The 18970-nt window shown below is 32.3% G+C and overlaps 1 protein-coding gene across 4 annotated transcripts in view; it reads left to right on the top strand.

Moving 5' to 3' along the window:
• The window catches only part of TRPC1 (transient receptor potential cation channel subfamily C member 1), a 72604-nt gene that overhangs the window by 30811 nt on the left and 22823 nt on the right, over positions 1–18970 (top strand). For all 4 annotated transcript variants that reach the window (XM_074191147.1, XM_074191150.1, XM_074191148.1 and 1 more), the window contains 4 exons: positions 413–544; positions 3804–3999; positions 8602–8938; positions 17053–17192. In XM_074191147.1, the coding sequence (XP_074047248.1) occupies positions 413–544; positions 3804–3999; positions 8602–8938; positions 17053–17192 (805 nt within the window). The remainder of the gene's footprint in view (positions 1–412; positions 545–3803; positions 4000–8601; positions 8939–17052; positions 17193–18970) is intronic.

Here is an 18970-nt window from a genome sequence, read left to right as displayed (position 1 = left end):
CTTTTTGGCTCCCAGGCCCACTCTCTTATTATGTCATAACTCTGTCATTTTAAGTATAGTAAATAAATGATCTTATTTCATCTTTTTAATTTATTCAAAATATGGAAGAAGTAACTGGGTACAATATTCTGTGTTAAACTTGTTCTATCAATTTTATGGTATGATCCATTTTTAATAAGGAAAGGATGTAAATATCTCTGGGATCAAACTTGATTTCATAAAATAATGTTCTGAATCTAGAGGGAGAATTAAGGTTTATATATTAAAGATATAACATTTCTTTTGGTTTACCTTCTTGAGACAGATTAAAGTGTATAAGTTCAGTTTTAGGGGAAAAATCATGTTAAAATTACTAATCAAGTGAGACATGTTTATAAGAATTTACAATTTCATATAATTCTTTTAATCACAGGTTTCGACTTGATATCTATCGTTGTTTAGCCAGTCCAGCCCTAATCATGTTAACAGAAGAAGATCCAATTTTAAGAGCATTTGAACTTAGTGCAGACTTAAAAGAGCTCAGTCTTGTGGAGGTAGAATTCAGGTAACATTGAAAAAAAACTTTAAATTGTGTAATGCCTTGTTTTGCCTGACATCAAATATTCTGTTTATAGTATAAATAAATTTATTCTTGCATTTTTCATCACTTTGGATGAATTGTTTTTTTTTAAATCTTGATAAATATAAGGAAAAGCTTATACAAATGACATTTTGTATCAACTGTGATTTTATTTTATTTATTTATTTATTTTAGAAATAATGAACACTGACCATTTGGGGAGAATAAATAACTCTTGTAGCCCCTTGATTATTTTCATTCTTTGTGTCTTATTTAAGATTTAAATGAATCCTAGACTTAGAGCTAGGAAAGATTGTAGAGACCATTCAGGCCCAAGGTGAGGCTTTGGAGGCCCAGAATGGAGAAGTGAGTACCCAGTTAGTTAATGGCTCAATCTGGACATAAGGTCATTCTCTGGACTCCAAGTCTGTTTCCACAGCAATACTCTTTGATTCCAAGAGTGAACATTAAATAATTAAGTGACCTATGATTGGTTCTAACAGAGTATACTAAGGATTCCTTTAAACCTGGGGTTCTGAGTTGCAATTTATTACTCAAATAAATATTGTGACTATACACCTGCCCAGATCTGTGTTCACAGGATAGCTTTGAGATCAACCATACTTTTGGCAAACAGGAACAGATGACTACCCATAATACTCAACTTTTCATTTCATAAGTACTGTAAGAGCAGCTGTAGGCATAAGCTATACAGACCTCTGCAATAATTTTAATAATAATTTTTATATTCTGGTCTGAGGTCTTGCCTCCCTTATGGTATGAGGGAACTTGGAGAGTCCATCACCTGTCTGTTTGCAAAGACAAATGCTATGCAGATGCCACTCCTTCCACGCCAGGATTTTCCCGAGTTTTGGACCTCCCATTCCTATGCTTGGGACCTCTCACTCTTCCATGCCTGGACCCAGCTTCGTGCAGGGGCCATTTCCCCTTTCTTCAGCTGCATTTTTTCCCTCCCTTTCACATGGTGTATCTTTCTGCTGGACCTGTTGTTAATCCTGCTAATCCCTAGAAGAACAAGTTAAGTGTCCTGAACCTCAGTCTGCTAGATTGCTTGTGCCTAAAAGTTACATTTCTCTTGTTTTTGTCAGAGATCAAATGAGTAGAAGGGGAAGAACTGATAGCATGTGAGGAAAAGAAAGTTTCTCTAAGCTTCTGAGTTTTTGAGGCTAGCTCTGAAAATGTTCAAGACTATCAATCTGAAGGTCTTTCTGTTCTTCCCCCTGCTTCTTCCTTTCCTTTCTCCCTCCAGAAAAAAGACTTTAGTAGAGATGACTTTTTGTGTTTAGCTAAAAATATTGGCCTAGATGCAGAAAAAAATGATACCAAGAAGTTTGATTTCAATTTTAGGACTGGTGTTTATTTCTTTTGAAATCTTATTCTTAACATTTTAAAATATTCAGATTAATTTTTTCATATTTATAAAGTTGCTTATAAAATTTGTTCTAAATTCAATGTAAATATAAATTGAATAAAACTAAAGATTTTTAAGAAAAGCATTTGCTAGAATTCCATATTTTTCATAGCTAATTTTTGGCCATACAGTAAATATTTACTGAGTGTCTAAAATATAAATATATGTATATTATTTATATATATATATTTATATACATAGCATTATACTGTTATATAAATTTTGCCTAGTTCAGTACCAAGATCTAAATAATGGGAATTTGACGATGTATATTTACTAGACATTGTCCCCAAATAGTCAACTTAAAGATAATATTTTAAAATATTAGAAAGTACCTAAATAATAAGTAAATTATCTGAAAAAGATTAGTTAAAGATTAAGTAGATGTTTTATTATTTAAGATTACAGAATCATAAAGCTAGGGGTAAAAGGAACTGCATAGGCCATTTAGTCCAAAGGCTCTGTTTACAGGTGAAGAAAATGAGCCCCAGACCAAGTTAAATAAAATTACAGAAGTCATAAATATTAGATTTAGGAAATCAGACCAATCCTCTGACTTCAGAGCCAGAGTACCATCCATTGTACCAGAGAGTATAAATTATTAGTAATATTATTATTATTTTGGAAACTGTTGTTAGAATAAATCCTTTGCCCAATGAATCAAGTATGCTAATTAAGAAAATCAGTGAGTAATGAGGGAAAGATGTGAAGATTGGTTTTTAAATGTGAAAATTGGTTTTTCCAGTGTCTCATAAAAGCAGTGTTCCAGTATGGTTGTTTCACTGTCCTAGCCTTCAACTACATTAGAATCTGTGGAACAATTCAAAATGAGAATATAATATATTGGAAGGTATTTTCTGATATCTTCTTTAATTCAGTATAGTATAGTACATTTGACTTAAAGATTGATGAGTGCTATATTCCTGTTTTAATTTTCAAGGTATATTTTCTTCCTGTATTTGTAGATTCTCTGCCCACAGGGCCTGGTAAAATTTCTTGGAGTTTACAAGCCCCAAACCACTCTGGCTCTCCTAGATTGTTCAATAATGGGTCTTAGGCTAAGTACACTTGGTCACTATTTGAGTAATTGATTCAGAGTGAATGTAAATAGCAGTTGGTTCTCTTTTGGCTAGAAACCCTGAGATTCCTCTCCCAGATTGATATTGTTTTTTGGACTTTGCATAAGAGACTCTTCTTACTTCTTATCTGCCTGAATCACTGAGAAACCCTGAAGGTATTAGGAAAAATTTTTTTTCTTTTTTTGGATAATGGTCATTCTTGGCCTAGTCTCTCTCTCTCTCTCTCTCCTTCCTAACCTCAATGACTGAATGGGTGTTGCCTCAGTCAAACTGTGACCTGGAAAGATCTAGCTTTAAAAGGTCAAAGTCTCCCACTCATCCAAGGCCATCTCCAGTCGTTCTGATCCATATCTGGTGACTGGACCCAGATGTCTCCAGAGGAGAAAGTAAGGCTGGGGACTTGGCACAGCCCTCCCTCACTCAAATTCAGTTCATGTGCTTGTCTTGGCATCACTTCCTTGATGTCAGGGTCTTCAAGAACAAAGGACAGGGGCAGCTAGGTAGCTCAGTGGATAGAGCACTGGCCCTGGAGTCAAGAGTACCTGAGTTCAAATTTGGCCTCAGACACTTAATAATTACCTAGCTGTGTGGCCTTGGGCAAGCCACTTAACCCTATTGCCTTGCAAAAACAAACAAAAAAACCCAAAAAGAACAAAGGACAGACAGCAACAACATTATTTGAAGGTAACATAATCATTTTAGAGTAGTTAATATATACTATTGTATTTTGCAGGAATGACTATGAAGAATTAGCCCAGCAATGTAAAATGTTTGCCAAAGATTTGCTTGCCCAGGCGCGAAATTCACGGGAGCTGGAAGTCATCTTAAACCACACATCTAGTGATGAACCTTTGGATAAAAGGGGATTGTTGGAAGAAAGAATGAATTTAAGTCGTTTAAAACTTGCTATCAAATATAACCAAAAGGAGGTATGTGATATTCTCTGCTGCATAGGATTTACCTGTTACTGGCGCATAAGTTAAATTCTATAATGTCAAATTCAAAAGATCTGTGTATTAAATATTAATGTTCAAGTTGATTGTTTTAGTGATACAATCTTGATCTAGTAACATTAACATTTCTTTAAAAAAAAGAAATATGATCTTCTTGTTTATAAATATTATTTACTGTTTGTTCCAAAAGTAAGGATAAAGACTGAAGGATAGCTGAATTGAATCTTAAATTCTGTATAGATTTTTAGTTGTGTATAGAATACCTTTGAAATTAGTTTCAATAGCCTCTGTTTTGTAATCTAATCAATTTAGGCAAAAAATTCACCAAGAATTCTAAAATATTCACGTTTGTGCACAATTCAGAAGTAGGCATGATTCTTCCTTTTTTTCTTACTATGATCAAAATATTTTTAAACCCACTGTGATTCAGGTAAACTGCATATCAGTTCTGCTTTGGCTCCAATCCTTACAAATTAGAAATGTGATTCCCACTCCTTTATTCAATATAGATAACGTTGAATACCCTATGGGATTTGTAATAGGATTTAACATGGACATACATAATAACTAGTGTATTTAGTAATTTATCAGTTATTTACAAATGATGAAGTAATTTATAGTAATTTATAAATGGTAAATGATAAAGTAGTAATTTATAAATGATAAATTTATTTATAATATAATATTATTGATATATAAAATTTATAAATGATAAATAATTAGTAATTTATAAATTACTAATTTATAAATGATAAAAGTTATAAGAATTGGATGCTAATAAAAAAACTAAAAAAAATTTTTGACTCCCCAAGTCATCCTGCAACTATGGAAATTGTATAACATCATATCAGAATCTAAAATGCCTCCAGAAATGAAAATACTGTATTTTTTTTAAGGTGGTGATGTTTATAACATTTAGAAATTTTTTGTATTTTTTGTATTTTTTTTAGGTGGTGATGTTTGTAACATTTAGAAATTTTTTTCAGTTCCTTCCTGTGTAAGCCTCTTAAGAATTTGCCTTTCCACAACCTTTGTGAAAAACTGCTTTACAATTTTTTAAAATTTATAACTTTGCATCCTGAGAGATATTCTGAATTGTCTATGGTATTAGAGCAATTTTAGAAAACCATTAAAATATAATGCTGAGGTCATTGTGCACCTGATACTATACTTTGGTGGAACCCTAGTTTCATTAAGTATAACTTCCTCTTGTTCTTTTAGGGAAGTAGCTTTAGGAAAGTAACTGCATGCCATGAAAAGTTCTCCAGTTGTGACCTGCATGACCAGCCTACCTTGTTTTTAGAAATGCATGTCATAAATCATGTTTTTTATGCCACTTTCCATGCAGATATTCATTAGTAATGTGTTTTGGCTTATTTACATGAACTAATCAGCCAACTTAGTCTCCTTTTTCAGTTTCTTAGGCAGTTTAGGTAATATATAATTTTTATTCACCTGCTTTTTCCAGTGATTAGATCAGTTTCTTTCAAGTTACCATGCTTTTTTACCAAGTGAGTTCAATAATGTTCTAGGACTTGATTCAGTTTTGTGTGTCAGTTTAGAAGCATTTGCAGGGAAAGCAGGGAATATTCATTTTCTTGAGACTTCATACAGAACATCATCAAGCAGATAATTTGGTAAAAACTTATCTCTCTCTTTGATATCTCCCTTGATCTCTTATATTATCTTCCTAATTTCATTTGCCAAAGAGTTTTATATGGTTTTGATATAAGTTTGGGAGACATCTTAACTGTAAAGAGCCTAAAAGACTTTTATTTCCCACTGAATTAACAAATACATTCTGATTGACTTTGTAAATAAAATGAGATCTTTATATTTTCCAAAGCAATTAGACTATAAAGACTTCTTAACATATTCTAATTTTCTTTGTAGTGATCTATCATTTACAGTTAGTATATTTCCTGTGGTAATAGAAGCAAGTTTAATTCTCTAGATTTTGATTGAAGGCAAAATATTGATAGTACTGAAAGTTAAATCCCTTTTTTGCCACCATTTTGTATGAGCCTTTTTTGTGCTTTTACAATTTCATGCATCTGTTATCATTTATTTTATACATGGTTACCAAAATAATTGCCTGAAATACCAAATCAAAAACAAAGAGTCAGGTAAGTTCAGACAGTCTAAGTTTAAGATTTCACCTTTATGGTGAAAAAATTGAATATAAGGTAAAATTACTAGTTTTGAACAGTAACATGTTCAGGGTTCAATGTGCAGTAAGCTAATAACATGACAGCATGTAGTTTTGAAAGTAGTTTTGAAAGCTCATTGGACAATATTGATAGAAAGATTGTAGGAATTTTTATCCATTCTGCATTACATATAAACTCTGTATGTGAAATACAAAAATTCATTGAAAGCAGGGCATCTGGGTGGTATAGTGGGTAGAGCACCGATTCTGGAATCAGGAGGACCTAAGTTCCAATCTGGCCTCAGACACTTAATAATTACCTAACTGTGTGATCTTAGGCAAGTCACTTAACCCCATTGCCTTCCAAAAAGAAAAAAAATTCATTGAAAGACTGAGTTGGAAAATTGGACTCAAGCAATAATTCTGCCTAAAGAAGAGGTTAGAAGATGATATACATTTTTTTTTTTTGATTTCTTGGTTTCTGAAGGAGGTTGAGTAGTTGTTTCCACTGAAGAGAAAAGCAAGAGGAATCAGGAATCTGGAGTCATTTAGGCTAGCTTAAAATGTAGATTTCCTTGAAAGGAAATAACTGTTTTAAAAGTAACAGAAAAAGAATCATAGAGTCTTTTCCTTTAAAATAGTATAGATTTTTTTTTTTTTTAGATTGTTCAAGGCAATGAATGGGGTTAAGTGGCTTGCCCAAGACCACACGGCTAGGTAATTATTAAGTGTCTGAGGTCGGATTTGAACCCAGGTACTCCTGACTCCAAGGCCGGTGCTCTATTCACTGCGCCACCTAGCTGTCCCCAGTAGTATAGATTTTTAAATACTCAATAGCTACCTATGAAATGATTAAAAATAAAAATAAATGATCTAGTTCTTTTGAAAGTTAAAAAAAAGCAGTAGGTGGTGCAGTAGGTAGAGCACTGGTTCTGGAGTCAGAGGACTTGAATTTAAATCTGGCCTCATGACCTTACACACACACACACACACACACACACACACAAACAAACAAAAGAAAAAAAATAGGGAGTTGAATAAAAAGGAAAAATGTTGTAGCATTCATTTTATTTTTAGCTTTTTTTATATAACATGCTTAATTTTTACAATTATGGACAAGATTTAGCAGAGGGGAATAGAACATTCAAATTTGTATTTTGAGGCAAATGGAAATTTTTCTTCTGATTCTTTAAACTGGAAAGTTTATTGAGAGAAAAAAACATATCTCTCAATACTCCATTTTTTTTTTTTTGCACAGCAAATGGGGTTAAGTGGCTTGCCCAAGGCCATACAGCTACGTAATTACTAAATGTCTGAGGATTTGAACTCAGGTCCTCCTGACTCTAGGGCCGGTGCTTTATCCACTGTGCCACCTAGCCTCCCCATCAATACTCCATTTTTAAGGAAAGAAAATAATTCATTTTGGCTACTAAGAATGATAGAATTAAATGCCCAACTAGCATTTATGAGTAACGATATGATATTTTTGTTCAACAATGTCCGTTGCATAATTTCATTACAGTTGTATTGATAAGTTTACTTCTTTCCTGAACACTAAATTTGTTTTTCTACGTTGTAAGTTCCTTCAGATGAAAAAAAGAGAACATGGAGAATGATCTCTAAATTATTTTTTGTCAGAACAAATCTACTTCATGTATAAGGTTGCATGGATTATTAGTTTAGTTTAGTTTTGTTTTGAAGCAATACAGCATATACTTAAGTCCTTCTGACTCCAGGGTCAGTGCTCTATCCACTTCACCACCAATTTTCTGGTTGTCTGTATAATTTCAAAGTACTCCATTTTACTTTCTTCATTTAAACTTGGTCTCATGTTAATGAATCTAGAATTATCAAGCTGCTTAAATTATGTCACACTTTGAAGATTTAATACATTAAAAATTTGCCTAAATTGTGAAGCAATTCATAGAGAAAGTTAGTCTGTATTTATTATTTCCAGGCATGGAGAATGTTTTTCAATCCCTTTATTTTTCATATTACATTAAATCTGGGTTTGACTTTGTTTCATTGAGCCTATATTTGCTTACAATGTTTAAAAAATTAATGTCATGTTTACATTGCTGTATGTAAGATTTAGGATTTGAATTTGAATTTCTTATATGGTATTAATTTTTATTAAATTAAGAAACGCATTATGCATTTGGAAGAAAATGCTTACCATTTTTCTCAGAACACATTTTATGTTTTATAAAACAATTCAATATAGTTACATTTTGCAAACCAAATAAGTGCAATGAAATTATTTGAGAAGATATGTGTTAGATTTTTACTTTTCTCTGGTAAAAACTGAAGAAATTTTGTAGTATTGATTTTTAATCTTCTCGAAACCTTGAAGGTTTGCAATGTTGAATAATAGGTTTATCAATCAGTATTTAGATTCATTATTTTAAGTTTTGTGTTTTTCTTTTTAGTTTGTCTCTCAATCTAACTGTCAGCAGTTCCTCAACACGGTTTGGTTTGGACAGATGGCCGGTTATCGGCGTAAACACACCTGTAAGAAGATATTGACAGTTCTGACAGTTGGCATTTTTTGGCCAGTTCTGTCGCTCTGTTATTTGATAGCTCCCAAATCGCAAGTTGGTCGAATAATCCACACTCCTTTTATGAAGTTTATTATTCATGGGGCTTCATATTTTACATTCTTATTATTGCTTAACTTATACTCCCTGGTCTACAATGAGGATAAGAAAAATACCATGGGGCCAGCCCTTGAACGAATAGATTATCTTCTTATTATATGGCTGATTGGTAAGTATTTAAAAAGTTGTCTTGATTTCTTGATTTAGCTCTTTTGCTTTGTGTTTATAAAATATCTGAGTTTTAATTCTAAAAAATGAATGAATTGAACTCTTCTAGCACTATTGATGATGATGATGATGATGACCTCAAAAAAGGACCAATCTGTCCTTTGACAGATATTTGACAGATGAGGAGGTAGAATTCTTCTTTTATCTTCAATAAAGTGTTACATGTGAATTATAGGATTTTCCTCTTAAACTGTGAGCTTCTATATCATGTTTAGAGTAGATGTTGTACATTTTTTCTTAGGAAAAGATTACAATCCTATTTAGAGCTTTATCCTTGTTAAAATGTTATGTATGAATTTTTATGCTCATATAACCTTTGAAAGTTAACTATGCAAGGGGACAAAGTTCAGCAGAAGGCTACACCAATGGAAGGAGTTTCTGAGTTGGTGAGATAATATATTCCTTGAAATATTCCTTTATATTCCCTTAAACTTAAGCTTTAAAAAACCCAATCATTTTTAATGAATCACTTCAGTCATATCTTCCTTTACTGTCTCTTCTTTCTTAATTATTTAATTTACAGTAATAACATTTAAATTTAGAATTATATAATCTTCTAGTGTGAGGTTATTAACCTGGGGTCCATAAACTTATTTTTAAAATATTTTGATAACTGCATTTCAATATAATTGGTGACCTTTATAATATTAAGCATTTTCTTTTATGCATTTAAAATTATTATTTTGAGAAGGTATTGATAGGCTTCATGAGATTTCCAGAGGGTTCTGTGGCACACAAAAATGTTAAGAATCCATGCTTTATTAATTCATTTTTTCATTACGGTTCTTCAAATAATAGATATATAGTCTTTCTTAATATTTTCAGATATTTAAAAGTATAAAATAAACTAATAAATATGTATTTTTAAAAAATTTATGTTCATAAAAATATGATATAATAAACTTGAAATAGTAGGGAGGGAAATCAGTTTGATTTGAAGGTCACATTCCCCTTTTCACTCTATTTTATTTTAGGTTTTTTTTTTTTTTTTTTGCAAGGCAAATGGGAGTTAAGTAGCTTGTCCAAGACCATACAGCTAGGTTATTATTAAGTGTCTGAGGCCAGATTTGAACTCGACTCCATGGTTGGTGCTCTATCCACTGCACCACCTAGCCGCCCCTCCCTTTTCACTCTGTTCATGACACTTTAGTGTTTTTGTTGTGGGGTAGTTTTGTTTGTTTTGCCTTCATCAAAATAGTATTACTTTTCTGGTACTCTACGTTAATTTATTATATCCTTGTTCTGATGTTAGAAAGGAACTCTTGAAATTTTTTGTTTTTCCTCAATATAAAAACATTGGTTTTCTTTCAAGACTTAAAGCTCACTTGATCCTTTCTTGTTTCTCAATTTTAGCTCTTCCGGACTGCATCACCTAACAAAAACTTGTCAAGGACTGCATTTTTAATTTAGTATTTATTTATGAACATAGTGTAACCCATACTGCCAATTGGCAGTTAATAAAATATGATGTCACATGAGTTGACTTTGATGTTTGCATGTGGCCCTTAGTCTGTAGGTTGGTTACACCTACCTAGAAATACAATTTCACATACTTATATTTTGTTCAGCAATACTTATAAAAATTATATTTTATCTATTTTAAAATTTTTATTGTTCTTTTGTTAACCAAGAATTAAAAAGGGGGAAAATGTTGAATAAACTGTCTAGCACATAAAGAAGTCTGACATTATATGTGGTATTACACATCCCTAGGCTTCCATTTCTAAAAGAAGAGAGGGAAATGTATTCTAATATTTCAGTCAGAATCTACTCTGTGCCAGACACTGTACTATATGTGGTTAGTATAAAAAGAAAGGTAAAAGATAGTTCCTGCTCTTGAGGAACTAACAATCTAATAGGGGAGGCAACATTAAATAGCTAAGTACAAACAAGCTATATGCAAGATGATTGGAAAAATTTAAAAGAGAGAAGGCTAGTGAATGCAGAGGAATTGGGAAGGGCTTCCCGTGGAAGGTGGGATTTTAGCTGGAACTTGAAAGAAATTAGGAGGTCAAGCTAAGGAGGGAGAATAGTCCAGGCATGGCATGGTCCCAAGAGATGGCATGTCTTGTGTGAGGAACTGCATAGAGGCCACTATCCCTGAGGATTCGTAATAAAGTAGGAGAAGAGGGGAGAGGTAGCTAGTGGGGTTAAAGGAGGGAAGGGATCATTAATGAAAAATCTATCTCTTGAGATAATAGGGAACTGCTGGAGATGATTAATGAGCAGACCTACATTTTAGGTAAATCATTTTGGTGACTGGAGGATGAGTAAGACTGAGGCAGGCAGACCTGCCAGTGGGTTGTTACAGTAATCCAGGCAGGAGGTGAAGAAGGCCTACTCCAAGGGGTCATGTTGGAGAGGGGTTGTGAAGGTTAAATTGATAAGCCTTGGCAACAGATTGGATATGGGGGAGAGATTGTGAGGAATAGAAGGTGGTCTCTGGGTTGTGAGCCTGGGAGAATGGGATGTGGTGGGACCATCATAATATAAGAGTTTGGAAGAGGGGGAGATTCGAGGAAGAATAGTAATGAGTTCATTTTAGTCACCTTGAGTTTGAGACATCTGTAGGTCATCCATTTTTTGATAACTGATAGGCAGTTGGAAATAGCAGGCTGGAGGTCAGTAGAGGGGGTAGGGCTACGTAAGTAGATTTGAGAATCATCAGCATATTTCTTTGTAGGAACCAAGCTTAGTTCATTTTAATAGTAACAATGTTTCCATTTATTTTTTAAAATTAATTTAAAGCAGACATTTTCCCACCTAAACCTGTCATTTTTAAGCCAAAAACAATTTGCTGTATGTGATATGAGTATTTTAAATTTAAAGTTAGAATGTTATAAATATGATTAGAAAGGTGAAATACTGCCTTATAATATTTTCCTCTATCTTTTATCTTTTTTAAAATTCTTGCAATTATAAACTTTTATTTTGAAAACAAAAATATATTTATTCATTTTATATAATACTGTAATGGTGGCAACCATTTATGAATGAATAGATGAAAAATCTTTTATTATATATATTTGTTATATATACAAAGCATTGAACTAAGTTCTAGGGAGACAAATAGAAAATTAGTGATCACTTTTACTCTCAAAAGCATTCACATTTTATTGGAAGAGGCATTTATGAATAATGGAATTGAACATAGAAATGTTTAAGTAACTGAGTCTATCATAACTCTATAATAGCTTTCAAAAATGTTATGTTATTAATAATAATGTTATTCTTAATGATTATCCTCTTAATTGAAGAATGCTTTTTAGGTTTTTTTGCAAGACAAATGGGGTTAAGTTGGCTTGCCCAAGGCCACACAGCTAGGTAATTATTATGTGTCTGAGGCCAGATTTGAACTTAGGTACTCCTGACTCCAGGGCCAGTGCTCTATCCACTGCGCCACCTAGCCACCCCTAAAATGTTTTTAATTTCAAAGGAAGATTTGACTTTTCTAAGTCTTTGTAAGAGAAATAATCATTTAAGTTCTTGTGCATTTGCTCTGAATAGTAGATATTGTAAAAAAGGGCAGATATCTTATTTTTCACTAGAAAATAATATTATTGTACTTGCTGGGAATTCTCATTTTTATCTTCAAGTTTAATTTTACTTCACTAGTTAGATACACTCCCAGAAAATCTGTAAAGCACATATTTTGCCAAATCATCTTCTAGTTGACTGATAATTTCAGATGACTGAACAGAAAAAGTTTCTTGTTTCAATTTCAATTAATAAAAATCACATTTAAGAATCTTAAATTTTATTTTAAAAAAAGAATCTAAATATTGACTTAAGCAGCAATCCTTCCTAAAGGACTTGTTAATGGATTATCTTTGGAGTTTTAAGACCTGCCTCTAATGATTAGTTGTGTAAAGGTAGGCACTTAACTGAATTTCTCAGTATGGTAAATTACTCTTTGGAGCAGTTGAGTTCTGAACCGTTCCTCCACCTGCTAGCATGCATGCATTCATAAATTACCTACTGTATGCTGGGTGATATCCTAAGGAAAGTCAAAGACATTTCTCCCTGCCCTCAAGTTCGTATTCTAGCTGAGGAAAAAAATGTATAAATAATGGGATACATAGAAGATCTTACTAAGGGTTTGGAACGTTATCTGAAATGAGAGGCATTCAAACCCAGGGGAAAGGGGAAAGTCTCCTGCAGGAGGTGGGCTTTGATTGTAATTTGATTGAAAATTAGAGGCAGAGGTGAGGGAGGAAGAACTCTCCTGGCAGGGGTGATCAACCAAAAGGTTATTGTAGTAGTCTAGGCATGAGGGTGGAGACGAGGGGACATATACTAGGCATGTGTGGAAGGTAGAAATAGCAAGATATAATGATGATTTAGATAGGTAGGGTGAGCGCTAGTGAGAAGCTAAAAATGACACCATGCTTGTAAGCCTGAGTTGACTAGGAGGATGATGGCTCCTTGAATAGTCATATGGAAGTTCAGAAGGGTTTGGGGGGAAAAGATAATGAGTTTCATTTTGGATATGTTGAGTTTAAGATGTCTATTGTACTTAACAGTTCAAATTGTCCAAAATGCAGTTGGAGATGTAGGAGTTCAGGAGAACAGCTAGGCTTGGGTATGTAGATTTGGGAATTATCTGCATAGAAATGATAATTCTACTCATGGGAGCTGATAAGGCCACCAAGTGGGATAGTGTGAAGGGAGAGTAATAGTCCCAGGACAGAGCTTGGGGTATACTCTCAGTGGATATGACATGAATGAAGAACCAGCATGAGAAATAGGGACCAGACAGGTGGGAGGACCAGGAGAACAGTGTCAAGAAAACCTAAAGAGATGATTAATGATATCAAATACATTAGAGAGGTCTGTAGAATGAGGAATAAGAAAAGGCCATGAGATTTTGGCAGTTACTCGAGATGATTGGTAACTTTGGAGAGGACAATTTTAATTGACTTCAAGAAACATCATGTTTTTGTTATTGACCATATTCAGCTAATTTTCCAATAAAACTGCTTGAGATTAGTTGAAATTGAAACCAAAAGCTATATAATCCACAGGAGAATAGTAAACTGCCTGAGAAGCTATCTTTAAAAAAAAACAGTTTGTCTCCATAGCACAATGCTTTACATATGATATGATTTAACAGATACTTAGTGAATTGAACTCAAATATGACATCTTTATTTCACATGGTTAATTTTCATTTAATTATTTGGTCTTCCTGACTCAATGGAACTTGTGTTGAAGAACATTAATGCCATTTCAGTTTGCACAATTCAACATTTACTGTTTTGCATTAATAATGCTCTCAATAATATTCAGTAAAAAATGTTTATTGAACATTCTCTCAATATTAACTAAGTGGAAATCTTTGAAGATAAATTCAGCCTTTTGTTTCAGTAAACTATACTCTTTGTGGTTCTTCTAAGATAGCATGTATGCAAATTATATCACTTGTACTTTAATTACATAAATGTAACATGCATCATCAGTTCATATAGTTATTTTCATCTTGTGTCATGAGTTTTTATTTACAGATTGTACTGATATACTTTTTTTTGCCTTTCCCCTCATCTTCTCTATCTCCCTCAAAAGGGAATACCTATTCATTACGAACTATATAACCTACGTAAGTTAGTTAAATTTTGAACAAATTTGATAAAGGAGAAATAGATTTGAAGAATACATAGAATTTCAGAGGTATAATGTTTCATTTTAATATTCCGTCAATAATGAGAAAAAAGATCAAGTAAATTTCTTCATTCCATAATGTAATCAATCTATAAATTTTCTAGGCATCAACAAGTTAGAACTGAAAGTGGTATCTTGGACTCTAAATATCATGTTTTTTCTTCTGTTATTTAAAATGGTTTTTATTTGCATACTTTTCCTATTTTTAATTTTTATATATTGTCAAATATGAAATTGTTTTGAAATAAAAAAATGGAGGTGACCTTGGCAAATGTGTTAACCCATAGTGTTTTGTTGTATATTAGAGTGTAATTTTCAAAAGAAGGTTTTAAAATTGTAGCCAACATTAAAAAAAATGCTTATTGAGTTCATTGAGTTAAAGATTTATGTTCCATTTTTCCCAGTCTTTCCTTCTGGACTGAAGAAAGAACTCTTTGAGGGAAATTAATTATTGCTAGATCAAGTGTCACTTTAAAATACTTTGATTTGACCAGAGTAGAATATCTGGACAATACAATGATGTAACTAAAAATAATGGGAACTTACTTATCATGGGAAACTTGCTTAAAATGAAGATAATTTATCAAATTTTATTGAACAGAGGCTTGTCATTTTGTGAATGTCATCTTATTTATAATTGATTTCCAGGTATGCAGAAGTTAAAATGAATGTACTTTTTCTAATATATGTTAATAGCATATTGAACATTTTTTAAAATTGTGCCTATGGAAAATCAAGAGAGGAAGTATGGAGTAGTAGAAAGAAGACTGACCTTAGAATTAGTTTGACTTGGATTCAAAATTTGCATCTGACACATAAACTGAATGTGATCCTGGACAAGTGATTTGAATTATTAATAATCTGTTACAAAACAGTTACAGGTCTGTATTGGTAGTGAGAATTTCCCCAGAAACTAAGTTGAAATGGTTAACAAAGTTGATCATTAGGCCCCTAAATTTTTAAATCTGAAAATTTAAATGGAAAGTGATGATTAAAGGCTTTAGCTATTCTTGCTTCATCATTATATTATAATATGTTAAGTGTGTTATCCTTAAATTTCTAAAAAAATAAATTTAAACAGATAGCATTGTGGTATGTTACAATTGCATTTCCTTTGTTAGACTAGATTTATGGCTAGCTGGGAGTTAGTGTGATAGAGTAGTAGAGAGACCTGGCCTTGGAGTGAGAAAGACTTGGATTGAAACCCTTTTTCTGTCCACCTTAATGAATGTTATTTATACCAGTGATCACAGCAGGCAGTCCTTAGTAATATTTCATCTTTTTACCCTCCTTCTTAATGCACAGGCCTTTACCAGTTGAGTATTCCAAGTTTTTTTACTCAAAATTTTTTTCCGTTAAGGGTCAGTGGTACCCTGATAGATTTTTCTTAATTGAAGCATTTATTTCTGAAAATATGATGATATTTGATAAAATCTTAATTCTTTTTTTTAAAGCTATATATAGAGGAAAAAATATTTACCTGTTTTGATAATCTTCAAGTTATTGTTTTTTCAAGAACCTTCCAGATTCCATGAAAATTATCTCTTGAGTATCACTTGTCTCAAGAAATATCTTTTGAGTTATTTCTTGGGGAAAAAAGGGAGAGAGATTTAATTTTTTTCCTCTCTAATGTCTACTTATAAATCCTGACTTGGGATAGTAATAATAGGCAGAACAGAAGTCTTGCACACCTTGAAAAGTTTGAAATATATCTAACGGAAAGTAGTTTAGTTACTGCAGCAAAAATGTCTTCTTTTGGATGATTAGGTTTAACATTTTCAAAAAATGTCCATAATAGTTCAGTGATATAATCACACCTCAACTTATATAAATCTTTAATTTAAAAACTGTTTTGAAGAAACTTTCATTTCTATTTGAAATAAAGCCATTTTACAGTCAAAATGTACCTGACCAGGAATTTTCTAAAGTATTTTTTTATTGGAATTATTTTGGTCAAAGGAAATCCAAACTTTGATACGCTTGGCTTAAATAGTTTTTCTCTCATATTTATTTAAGAACTCAGGTTATTGTTACTTTGTATTCTCTTAAAAACATCCAAATAGAGGAATATATCATGAAATTCCTTTAATTATATTGTTTTTAGTACTTATAAATATTTGTTTATAGTTCATTTATGAAAGCATTTCTGGTTAATAATATTTAGACTTTTTTAAGGATGAAAATCCATCCTTAGAAGTTTTCCTTAACTTTCACCATAGTCTCTTTCTCCAATATAGATTATGATTATATTTTCTGTGATAATTTTTTTTAAAAAAGTCATTTCTTTTCATAAGACTACAGTGACTCAAGTGTGTTATTTGTTATTTAAGTATTTTTCTTATATAATAGAATTAAATGTGCATTGTCTGATGTTTCTTCCCACCCAACTCCCTTTTAGGAATGGTGTGGTCAGATGTTAAAAGACTCTGGTATGAAGGATTGGAAGACTTTTTAGAAGAATCTCGTAATCAACTCAGTTTTGTCATGAATTCTCTTTATTTGGCAACCTTTGCCCTCAAAGTTGTTGCTCATAACAAGGTGACTATTCACTTCATCAGTTAAAAAAATAATTAAGTTCATTGGAGGACACCAAAAATCTCTAGATTTGTACCCCCCAGAATAACAGGAGTTTAAATCTTTTACTTATTTACCAAGTTTACCTGTAGAAGTTAAGTAAACCACTAGCTAAAAACTATGTGGGTTAATGGTTTCACATTTTCCATATAGGGCTGAACATACTTATAAGGAAAGTACAAAGAAACTCAAGAACTGAATTGTTAATATTAAATATTTTTATTTTCTCAGAAAGTTAGTAGCTCAGTCCTTTATCTGAATATAATGTTGCATGGTTGTACATGCCTATTTTCTTTGTACCTTAAAGGTGCTCTGAATAGGGGGGAAAAAAGATTCCTTTTATAATATATTTAATTCCAGTTTAATAAAACTCTAACTTCATTATTTTAAAATATGCTTGTTAGAAATGGATAACTATTATTCTGTAATTTTTTACATTAGAATTTTAAACTCTATTCATCCTGCAGTTTCCTGGTGTCCTTAAGGTGATAATAATCATTATCAATATAGACTCATAGAATATTAGATTTGGAAGTAACCTCAAAGATCATTTGTTCTAATCTCCTCCTTTTACAAATGAGTAAATGGAGAAATATCATCATCAAAATTGCTCCTATCATAAGTGTGTCTAACTAACAGCACTGGAAATAGAATTATGGATTATATTTAGAACAGGAAAGGACCTCATATTTTAGACCAACTTTTATCTAATAATGTCACACAGGTAATATATGTGAAAGAGCCAGAAAAGGCAACACCCTTGTCATTATACTGCAGTGCCTCTATGGAAAGAAATAACTAGGTGTTAAACAGATTTATAGGCAGCATTAATTCTCTATTCTTCCTGTACTCAACCTGTATTTTCCCCTTTTCAAAAGATGTATGAACTAGAGCAGGAATAGTGATGTAACTATGATTTTAAAGGACTGGTAACCTAACCCTAAATTTGCATAGAGAATGCAGCCATCAACCCTGTTACTTCTCATATTCTATCATTTGACCTAAAAACTGCTTGATAAATTGGTAAATTCATTCTATATGCATTTCATTTTATAACAGAATAGTGACAATGGAAGTGATTATTTGCTTTATAAGAGAGATAACTGTCAGTTGTAGTATAATGGAAAGAACCCTCCTGGAGTAAAAGGACCTGTCCAAAAAAACTTCTCCTCTGTTACCTTAATATCTATCAGGTATTACCACTAGAATTACATGAGCCTTATAAGAGAGGATTGTTCTGGATGACCTCTGAGCACCCTTCAGCTCCCAGAGTTAGTGTATTCCCTTATTAATTTAAGTAATTTAGTTGATAAAAAATTTAGTTTAAAAATAGCTCATATTTGTATGGTACTTTATAATTACAAAATGTTTTATTATGCTATTTTATTTGACTTTTTAGGCCATCCTATAATATAAGTCAAAAGCTCAAGAATTTTTTGCTTTGAGTTCTAGTTATCCAAGTTAGCTAACTGCAGAACTAGAACTCAAAGCAAAAAATTCTTGAGCTTTTGACTTCCAATTCCACTAATCTTTCCATGGCATCAATCTGTCTTTTATGTGCAATTATATTTCCTGTCCCAGGTAGACTTTAAAACTAGGCTTTATATTCTAGTAACTGGAATGGAAGTGCCTTTTTAAAAGTGAAATTTGACAGACATTTCTGTCATACCTACTAGGGAATTAAAAAGTATTTGTGATTGTGATGGCAAAAGGCCAAAGTTTGAATCTTTACTACCTTTGAG

This window comes from Macrotis lagotis, chromosome 6, assembly GCF_037893015.1.
Source record: "Macrotis lagotis isolate mMagLag1 chromosome 6, bilby.v1.9.chrom.fasta, whole genome shotgun sequence".
Lineage (NCBI taxonomy): Eukaryota > Metazoa > Chordata > Mammalia > Peramelemorphia > Peramelidae > Macrotis > Macrotis lagotis.
Note: the sequence above shows the minus strand (reverse complement) of the source record. Positions and strands in the feature narration are given on the sequence as shown.